The following is an 11,254-nucleotide window of genomic DNA, read 5'->3' as shown; positions in this document are numbered from 1 at the left end:
GATAAAAAAAAACTTAGAATGAATATATGCAGTAAGTTGTTCAGATGCAATATTGTCTGAAAATGAAAATGGTGGTGGAGGATCAATACTTCCATCACATGAACATGAAAATGGTGGTGAGGTTTGGAACAGTACGTGAGAATGATGGTGGAAGGCCAATGCTTCTAGCAAACCTTGCATGAAAATGGTGGTGGTCAGTATTTTTCCCAGAGTCAAGAAGAAAAGTAATTTTTTTTGTTTTGAAATTAATTTTTTTAAGGAAGTAGTAGAATGACTTATCGAGAAGTAGAGAAGTCATATATTTCTACTTCTTCAAAAAACTGTAAATTAACTTTTCGGGAAATTAAAAGCTTTTTCGAAAATGGTGCCAAACACGCAAATTTTGACTTTTCATAATCTAAAAATTTAAAAAAGTAGCTTTTGCTACTTCCCAAACGGGCTCTTATTCATTTGTGGTACACTTCAAATATAAAAATGTACGACATCCTCAAATTATATGGTCCCAAAGAAATGGTTTTTTTCAAATTATGGAATATTTTTGCTTAAAATGTTGCTATGCTAAGATATTTATTTTCTCTGGATATTTACTCCTTATTTCATTTGTCCATATATTAAAAGCAATTACAAAACTCATTTATCTCACCTTAACTAAAACCAAACAAGTTCCTTTCCAAGAAAAATAAAATCCAATTTCATTATCCAAAAACTTGGACCTTCTCCTACTACATGCCTTAATGTAAGTTCAAATCAAATTATCCATCATTTCAGTTTTATATTCCATTATTTCTCACCTATGTTACTAAGTAGTTATGACATGGCCCCTTGCATTCAACACTTATGCTATAGGTAGGGAGTGTTCATTTTAAAATTTTGTTTTGAAGTGGCACTGAAACTTATTATCTGGTTCTGTACTTTGCAGGCTAAATTCTTTATGCTCAGTGAACCACACATTGATAGAACCAAGAGCTGAATTATCTGAATGGAAAGCAAATGATGCAAGTGGTGTGGCTCTTGAGAAGTTCAAAAGGGACAGCGTTTACATTGACAAAAGTGGCAAGTTAAGGAACTTCAATCACAAGAAAGTGTCCAGGAAAAGATGTAAGTAGGAAATGTTACTTTTTTTTTGGCATTGAATGAAAGGTGTTTGATGAAATGTGAGTAATACTTTTCTGTGTACCTGCAGGTGGTTCTTTGAGAGGGAAAGGTTGGAAATACGGTTCTGGTTTTGTTGATGGGATATTCCCAGTGTTAAGCCCCACTGCTCAGATGATTGTGGAGTTTATTCAAAAGGGTGTTGATTCTGATAGCATTTGGCGTTCACTTGATGTTTTCCCTGCATCTCTTGACACATGGGATGATATTGTTAGTGTATCTGTTCAGCTTCGGATGAGGAAACAATGGGATGCAATAATTTCGGTGAGGAAATAATGGAGAATTCCACTCTTATCATATAGCAACGAGACACTTTTTCCTTGTTTTTGTCTTACATTTGAATCAACACTAGCCAACTCTCCTGTTTTTTACACTGAATGTGTTGGCCCTCTAGCATTCTCCTTAATGTTATTGGTCATAACAAAAAAAGAATATCTTTACAGATATGTAGATGGATATTGGTTAGAAGCTCCTTCAAGCCAGATGTTATATGCTATAATTTACTCATTGATGCTTATGGACAAAAGTTTAAACACAAGGAAGCAGAATCCATATATCTAGAGCTTCTTGAGGCTAGATGCATTCCTACAGAAGACACTTATGCCCTTCTTATTAAAGCCTACTGCATGTCTGGCCTGCTAGAAAAAGCTGAAGCTGTCTTTGCCGAAATGCGAAATTACAGCCTTCCTTCAAGTATGTTCCTGACCTAACTTGTTCATCCATCCATACCAAAATAGAAACATGATCAAAAAATATTTTGGACTAGAGATAATGATAAACATAGAAGTAGTTTAATCCCAAAAGAAACCACTTACAGAGTTCAAGCATTAGAAAGAGATAAGAGATATAAGAAGTGATATGTACATTTATGCATCATGCTTATTCACATTTTTTTGGACAACTTACATATAGATCCACTTATATCACAGGAAATTTGATATTCTAAAGTAGCTAACCCTTTATCAGAAATGAATACTCAGGTGCTGTTGTATATAATGCTTATATAAATGGATTGATGAAAGGAGGAAACCCTAATAAAGCAGAAGAGATTTTCCAAAGGATGAAGAGGGATGGATGCAATCCATCAACTGAAACCTATACCTTGCTGATAAATTTATATGGAAAGGTGAGCTTTATTAAACATCATTTCAATTTTTTTTTTAAATTAAAACTATATCTCCTTCAATTTGACATCATAGTGATTTTTTATTTGGCAAAAGCTGCTCTGTCAGATGATAATGCCTTAAAGAATGTTGTTTTGCTTGATGGAGCATTCTTCACAGTTTTGGTCATTTGCAAATAATACTTAATTCTGTTAACTGGTTTGAACTTTTAATTTAATGAAGGCTGGTAGATCCAGCATGGCCTTAGAAGTGTTCAACGAGATGCAAAGCCACAAGTGTAAACCTAACATTTGCACATACACTGCCTTGGTGAATGCATTTGCTAGAGAGGGCCTATGTGAGAAAGCAGAAGAAGTATTTGAACAGATGCAAGAAGCTGGGCATGAACCTGATGTATATGCTTATAATGCCCTCATGGAAGCTTACAGGTTGTTATTGATGACTTTTTATACCCTTAAACCCGTTTGTTTCGATTCATAAAGAAAAAAACTGAACTATATATGTTTTTCAAGGTATATATTTATTTCGCATGTGGAATTTGTAATTTTAGATCTAGGGGAACAAAACATGATATTTTTGTGTCGCCGGCAGTCGTGCAGGTTTTCCTTATGGAGCTGCAGAGATTTTTTCACTAATGCAGCACTTGGGGTGTGAACCAGATAGAGCCTCCTATAATATCTTGGTAGATGCATATGGCAAAGCAGGTTTTGAAAATGGTAAATACCTACCATGTTAAGTTGTCATTTTGTGTTGCTTATTCAAATAATCTTTGGGACAATCTTATGGATTTAACCAAAAAATGTGCATCATATGTTTGAAAATAACATTGCTTCAACCCATTCTCCATTAGTTTAAGGGAAGCAAAAGGAACATAATGCTTTGTTTTACGGATTCAAGTTGATTCCATTATTCTTTTTCTGTCTTATCATCAATTCAGATGCTGAAGCTGTTTTTGAAGATATGAAAAGAGTGGGAATCACACCAACAATGAAGTCCCACATGGTACTTTTATCTGCCTATTCAAGAACAGGAAGTGTGAGCAAATGTGAAGACATTCTTAACCAAATGTGTAAATCAGGCCTAAAACTAGACACTTATGTTCTCAACAGCATGTTGAACTTGTACGGCCGGTTAGGCCAATTCACGAAGATGGAGGAAGTTATGGCAGTTATGGAACAAGGATCATATGTAGCTGATATCAGCACATATAATATCTTGATAAACAGGTATGGACAAGCTGGATTCATTGAGAGAATGGAGGAAATTTTTCAGCAGCTGCATAGCAAAGGTTTGAAACCTGATGTGGTGACTTGGACATCACGCATTGGAGCCTACTCTAAGAAAAAGCTGTATGTGAAGTGTTTGGAGATATTTGAAGAGATGATTGATGCTGGTTGTTTCCCTGATGGAGGAACAGCTAAGGTGCTTCTTGCAGCATGCTCCAATGAAGAGCAAATTGAACAAGTTACTACTGTGATTAGAACAATGCATAAGGATATTAACACTACTGTTTTGCCAGTCTAAGTTGTTTGAATATATTATATAATTTAGTTTCAATAACGCTTAAGAGACAATAAAAAATCAGTCTAAACCGTTTAAAATTATTTTATTTAGTATTTATTAATTACTGTTAGGGCAGCACATAGATCGGATAATATCCGCAGTAATTATCCGCATCCGATCCGAATTTTGTGGATATTGTCTGATCCGCGGAGCTATTAGATCCGATCTGCACTATGCTAGGATCGAATTGCGAATTTGACAATTTGTCAGTGATATTCGCTGATCCGATCCGCAGATTCGCACGTCTCATATAAATAACATAATTTATGATATCTTATTTTTAAATTTTTATGTTGTACTTTAACTTAGAATAATTAAACTTAGATATTGTGTTTTTTTTTTTTTTTGTTATTCAATAGAACTTTTATAATAATATTTTAGGAATAAATAGGGTTAAATAGGTAAAAAATTATTTTTTTGGACATTTTTTCTGTAAAAACAACTAAACAGGGCCTTAAAACAATTTTTTTTTTAATTATGCAGATATATCCGATATCCACTTGCGGATCGGATCTGACCTGAAAAACTGCAAATATTGTATTCGAACTGATGAATGTAATACAGATTGGATAGAATTATAAGCTATATTCGATCTGTGTACAATTCTAATTACTATTAGATTAATTACATAATATTAAATGTAATAATTATATAATTGTAGGTAATAAATTAAATAAAATAATTTTAATTATTGTTTCTTTAACATTATCGATCAATTTTGCGTGCTGTGTTCTATTGTTCCTCATCCTTGCTTGCTCGCTCAATTTCACGCTATCTCGCAAGTGTGAAGTGTTCCTATATATATACACAACACGAGATATTTAATGTTTAAATAAGATTGTTTTTCTTTTGTAAATTAATGTGTACAAATATAAGTCAATGAGTTATAACTCAAATGATATTGTCTTTTCATACTTATCTAAGAGGTTGCGAGTTTAGATATTTTTATTTTTGGTAAAAAAAAGTCCGTAATGATTTATTTGACAATTGATTTTTACCGTAACTTAACATTTTTATTAGAAAAATAAGTTATTAGTTGATATTTATATTTTATATCCGAATACATTGCAAAAAAGTGAGAAAACTAATAACTAAACGAGCTAAACCACTAAAAAATGCCTCTAAATTTTATTATCGATAAAAATGTTTTTACTATTTAAAAACATAATCAAATTTATATTTGTGAATTGAGATCTTCTATATTAACGAAAAACAGTAACCTAACATACATAATTTTTTATGTGACAATTAATAAGTGAGACTCTAGAATTTAAACATTGACAAGTAAGTCATGTCACATTTTTTTTGTTAATAAAGCAGGTATCTGATCATGAATAAATATATTTAAATGGATGAAGGAATGTGTTGGTACAGCGTCTATGTTAATTCTATTAAATGGATCTCTGTCTAAGCCGTTTCGGATGGAACGTGGCCTAAGGCAAGGGGATCCTATCTCTCCTTTTTTATTTGTCCTGGTAGTTGATGTTTTACATCGCATGGTGGGAGAGGTAGTACAGAATGGGCGGATTAGGCCTCTGTTGGTTGGTAGGGACAGTGTTGAATTGTCTCATCTTCAGTTTGCAGATGACACTATCCTATTCTACCCGCAAGAGGAAGATACCATCAGGAATTATAAGAGGCTTCTGAGATGCTTTGAGATGATGTCGGAGTTGAGCATCAACTTTGAAAAGTCAAGTTTGATTCCAGTCAATTGTGAGCAAGGTTGAACGCGAAAGATGTGTAGCTTACTAGGGTGCAAGGAGGATTCACTACCGGTAAAGTATTTGGGCATATCACTAGGTGCAAACCCAAGGCTTGTCAAAACTTGGAAGCCAGTGATAGACAAAGTGGAAGCGAAGCTAAGTATGTGAAAAGCAAAAACGCTCAATAAGGCAGGTAAACTAGTCCTTATAAAGTCTGTGCTCAATAGTCTGCCTGTGTATTATCTTAGCCTATATAAATTACCAAAGTCGGTGGTGGATAAGTTAATTTCACTACAAAGGAGATTTTTGTGGAGCTCCGAAGGCGGGAAGGATGGGATGCCGTTGGTAAAATGGGAACTGGTGCAAGCTCCGAAAAAACAAGGTGGTCTGGGAGTGGGAGATGCAGTGCTTCGAAATACAACCCTCTTATTTAAGTGGTGGTGGCGATTTCCAAAAGAAGACTGTCCATTATGGAAGAAGATCGTGTGTTCGTGTAATAACTTAAATTCCTCAGAGATGCTTTTTAGCCAAACAATTCCTAAACAAGGCGGCCCTTGGAAAGAAATTTGTAAGCTACATATCAATGATCAACGTGCTAGGGAGAAATTGATTCGGGGATTGAGTTGGGAGTTAGGGGATGGTAGGAGAGTTCGGTTTTGGGAGGATGCCTGGCTACAAAGCGGCCCGTTGAAAGATATTTTTTCAAGACTTTTTTCGGTTTCAAACCAACGTGGTTCTGTCATAGGGGATTGTGGTTTCTGGGATGGATTGGATTGGATTTGGAATTTTCAATGGAGAAGGGAATTGTTCCAATGGGAGCTGGAGTTACTTAATCAGCTCCATGAAACCTTACAGTTGGTCATGCTAAACACTGAAAGAGAAGATCGAGTCATATGGAAGTTTGATAAAAAAAAAAAAAAGCGTTTATTCTACTAACTTCTTTGTGCAGGTTATCCAGGCAGAAATTCTCCCGGAGAGTATCACTAGCTACAGTTTCACTAGCACTATATGGGGAGGTTATGTTTCACAAAGAGTTGAATTATTTGTTTGGTTTGTGTTGGTAGGAAGGATGAATACTAAAGAAAGATTGTGTAGACTAGGTGTTATAGGTCAGGATGATACTCTTTGTGTGCTGTGTAAAAAAGAGGTAGAGCACCTTTTTCATTTGTTTATTAGTTGTGAGTATGCTTGGCAAGTATGATGTGCTTGGTTGTTTGCATCAGGTAGACTATGGTCAGTTCCAGGTACAGTGAAGCAGCACTTAGAAAGTTGGGTTGAAGCTTCAAGAGATAAAACGAGAACACAAACATTTGATGCTTAGTTTTTGTGCAATTGTCTGGAATATTTGCTCGAAAGAAATGATAGGATTTTTAAGAATAAGCACCTGGGCGTGGAGGACATCATCAACAGAACGGTTAACAACTATCAAGATTATCAAGATTGGCAAGGTGGTTGTTAATAGCTATGGCGGAGATGCGTAAGGGACTTTAGTGTTTGTTATGATTAATTATTTACTAGGTTGTGGTATTTATTTCATTTTGTATGCTCCATTTTATTGTGTTGAGTTTTTTCTTTCAAAAAAATATATATATTTAACATGTTTTTAAATTATTTAAAGATATTTTTATTAATAACAAAATTTAAAAATATTTTTATGAGCACCAAGATTTTGTTGTGATTTACCCAATTAAACAATAATTCTTTGTGGTTGAATCAAATATTGTTTAACATACGCAATCCCATCCTAGCACGAGCAACGCCATCTTCTTTCTTTCATTATTTAATTAACTCTACTTGTGCAACTATACCCTCGTGCAGCACGAGCAAGAATAAACAGCTTGGGAAAAATTTAATTTGTCCTATGTTACCTAACCTTGCCACAAAATTCTTTGAAATAACTAGTAACTAGACATCTTTAATGACAATAGAGATTGGATTAGTTAGTAAGAATAAGATCAACATTTCGTAACCTCAAATCTAATGGTTTTTTTTGGTTATCTGTAAGCTAGAGCAACGTCTTCATAATCATAACTGACTCACGGTAACATAATATACACATAGAAAAAATATAGGAGAATAACGTTTCTTTTTAACAATTTAAATAATAGATTAAAAAAAGTAAGTTTAATTTTAAAAATTAAATTTTAAATTAATTATATATAATTTTTATTTTAAATGATTAGTAAACCTGAAATACAATCTGTTATTCACATTATTCGTATATCCATATGATTTATAAACTAAAAGATTATTTATATGTGCAGGTAAATAAAGAAGTGATTAGCGGCCAAAAATGGTGTAAAGACTAATAAAACTCGTAAACTCACGTCATGTTATTTATGTAATAAACTAATAATAGGGCAGTGCGATTTGACACGTAAACATATAAGTTTTGATACTTATGAAAATAGTTAATAATTTAATATAAAATAATGATATTGTATAAATATTTTTGGTAATTAAGTCCAATTAAATTGGTATATATTAAAAAAAATGCGCATATTTTATCATGTGACTTTTTATTTCTGTTAACAAAAAAATTTTAGAAAAAAGGATAAATAAATTATTGATTTTTTTCTGCAGATATTTTTATTCTTGAAAAATAAAAAATATATTTATGTCCCTAGTTCATGCAAAATGTGGATAAATTAATCTTTCCGTTGAATTCACTCTGTTGAACCAGACAGAAAACTTTGACGTGGCAAACGTGAAACTAATCTGTCCGTAACGGGATGACATGTGGCTATGAACTTTTGGAAGCAGGACAAATTAGTCTCCAGGCACGAAAACGATGCCGTTTCGCTACCTCCCCTCCAAACACACTTTAATCCCCTTATGTAATACCTAGAAGACCCATACTTGAGTTATAGAATTACTGAAAACCCTAAGCAAACAAACGATTAAACTCCCTCATCTCTGTTTTTCCCTCCAAAAAATACAACACGTAGAAGAGTGATCGGTGCGGGGTTAAGCCGGTATCATAGGCTAAGAAGAAGGTTACGCTAGAGGTCGTGGTTGTTGTCTTCGTCAGAAGGTAAGATCTAGCGATAAAGTTTTGGTTATTCATGAATGAACTAGTTGTGAAGGCATAATGTGTGCATGTTTACAGTGTGGGTAACAAGGGTGGAATGAACTATAAAAAAGGTTTATAAACTGTCGTGTGTAGGATTAGAAGGAGGGATTGTGCTAGGGCAATGGTGTGTCATTCATAATTTGTGTTTATGTTTTTTGAATTTACACGTAGTTATTCATGGATTCATTTCAGATGGTTGATGTTTTTGTGGTGCCGGTTTTTCACTATGGAGGTAACTTTGTTAGAACAAGTGATGGATCCCTGGTTTATCATAATGGAAAGGAAGAGAGGTTCCCTGAGATGGAGTTGGACGTTGTGAATTTTGGAGACCTTGTGACCTTATTTAAGGGTTTGGGATACCAATCATACAAGGCAGTATATTGGTATGATCCAACAAACACTGACATTGAATCCAAGCGGAAGATATTAACTGGGGATGCAGGAATCAATGAAATGCGAGAGAGCATAATGAAGAACTAACAGAAATCTAAGTTTCATATATACTTTGACCACCCTGTTGATGATCCTAAGGTTGTTGATGATGCTGCCCAGTATAGAGATAATGCAATGGAGGTAGATGAACTTTTATAGGAACTGAAGACATCCTCTTTCTCAGATGACGGGTGCGAGAGCATAGAAGACGTGTTGTATAAATCTCCACCAGCAAAAATTGAGAGTGACAATACTGAAACTAACAGAAATTGCGGGATTGTTGTTGGCAAGAGAAAAAGAAGTATGAAAGGTAAAAAGAATGTAGTGACTCCGAAGAAGGCAATTGCAAATAAGCAAGGGTTAAAGAAAAAAGCCAAGGATGGAAAGAACAAGATGCAATTTGGGACGAGGGTTAATGCAAGAGGAGAAGGTAGTAGAAATGCGAATGCTAGAACAACTGGTGAAGGTGGGGTTCAGGGGCCTGATGTGCAGCCCAATAATGCAGTGGCAAGTGAATTCTATGTTAGTGAAGTCCCAACAGAAATGAAGGAAATCATGTTTAAATATGAGTCTGAGGATTTACATACTCCCATATCATTCTAGGATGAAGGCCGAGGTAATAAATTTCCTGAGTTTGATGATGATTATGCTCATGGTGAGGGCAGATTTCAGTTAGGAACTAGATTTGCGACTGTTGATAGGTTTAAGGAGGTAGTAAAAGATTCGTTCATTGCTGAGGGTTTGCGGGAACTGAAGTGGATAAAAAATCACAAGGAGAGAGTTAGAGTGGGCTGCAAGGACGAGGAGTGTCTTTTCTTGGTTCATTTGTCATACAACAAAAGTTTGTGTTATTGTAATGGTTAATGACAAGTGCTAGATACAATTTCCCTTTTTTGTTACTAGCTTTTTGATTATCAGTTGTGGATCAAGTAAAAACTTGTTAATGGGTACATGCCATATATGTCTATATATTATTGGCAAACTGGAATCCTTTTTTGTAACAGTTCTAAACATGTATGTTTCCTTTGACAGTTTTAATGTCAGTTATGCAATGCTAGATTATATATTATTTATCAAACTTTAATTTCATACATACTTTGCAACATACATACAGGATAATGGAATCATTTTTACAAAGAACATGGTGATTTTTTTTTTCAACAAATTAACACATTTATTATTTTCCTTCATTGATCAATTCTTACAACTTAAAATAGCAACACTCAAGACAATGAAAATGACACAAACACACCATCCTATTGGATTTTTTTCATCCCTAAAGCTAATATCCTCTTCTCCAAACATGTGATACTGATTTCTCTATCTTGCTTCCCGTGATGCTCTTCAACATCCATAATTTTCTTCTCTCCCAGATACCTTGTTTCAGTCATCCCAAATCTTGTAATGTACTCATCAAGCCACAAAAAGATTTGTAATACGGTTGTCTTGCCTACAGAAAATCAATCCACAGACGTCAGAAAAAATATGGTATTTGAGGATAAGCCCTAACACAAATACAAGAACACATTCAACATAGTTTCTTCCCATACCTTATAAAAGGGACAACCCAAAAATAATCTGTTAGGATTGCTTCGCGTCTTCGACATGAAAAGGATTGCATTTTCTCTATAGAAGCACTTTAGTGAGATGCCATCTTTGCCATCCTTCCCGTTAGGAACCGAGCTCGCAGCGACCTGGTTTCTCTTCCTCCACCTTCCCTTCTTCTCGAGCTTGATGACACTCCATCGGATGCCATGGCAGGAAGTCTTTCATTTCCTCGTTCACCCACTATACTCACTTCACCGTTTCTATGCAGTCGAAGGATTAGGGTTCAGCAATTTGAAAGATTCGGAAGGTAGCGAAACAGCGTCGTTTTCGTGCCTGGGGACTAATTTGTCCTGTTTTCAAAAGCTCATAGCCACGTGTCATTCCGCTACGGACAGATCAGCTCCACGTTTGCCACGTCATAGTTTTTCGTTTGATCCAACGGAAGGGTTAATTTGTCCACGTTTTACAGGGATTAGGGACATGAATGTATTTTCCATTCTTCGAGGACGAAAATATTGGCGAAAAAAAAGGTTAGGAACCTAATTGTCCTTTTCTCAAAATTTTATTATAGGAATTTTGTTATAAAGCATATAAATTTGTATACACAGTACAAAAAATTTTCACAGAGTACAAAAATTTATTTGATATAGCACAATTTT

At 34.7% G+C, this 11,254-nt stretch overlaps 1 protein-coding gene across 2 annotated transcripts; it reads left to right on the top strand.

The window, feature by feature from the left end:
• The first annotated feature begins 642 nt into the window (after nt 1–642).
• On the top strand, nt 643–3,924 carry LOC107467554 (pentatricopeptide repeat-containing protein At2g35130). 2 transcript variants are annotated; one of them, XM_021131398.2, is made up of 8 exons: nt 643–736; nt 920–1,098; nt 1,184–1,416; nt 1,596–1,845; nt 2,133–2,278; nt 2,499–2,704; nt 2,868–2,992; nt 3,214–3,924. In XM_021131398.2, coding segments are annotated over exons 1-8 (1,728 nt in total). In that variant the 5' UTR covers nt 643–734; the 3' UTR covers nt 3,801–3,924. The 2 variants fall into 2 exon arrangements, with proteins under 2 accessions (XP_020987057.1, XP_015942167.1); XM_016086681.3 differs by lacking the exon at nt 643–736 and adding an exon at nt 747–846.
• Nucleotides 3,925–11,254: the final 7,330 nt, after the last annotated feature.

The sequence above is a fragment of the Arachis duranensis genome, chromosome 9 (assembly GCF_000817695.3).
Source record: "Arachis duranensis cultivar V14167 chromosome 9, aradu.V14167.gnm2.J7QH, whole genome shotgun sequence".
Taxonomy (NCBI): Eukaryota; Viridiplantae; Streptophyta; class Magnoliopsida; order Fabales; family Fabaceae; genus Arachis; species Arachis duranensis.
The sequence above is the reverse complement of the archived record's forward strand: the minus strand, read 5'-3'. Positions and strand labels throughout refer to the sequence as shown.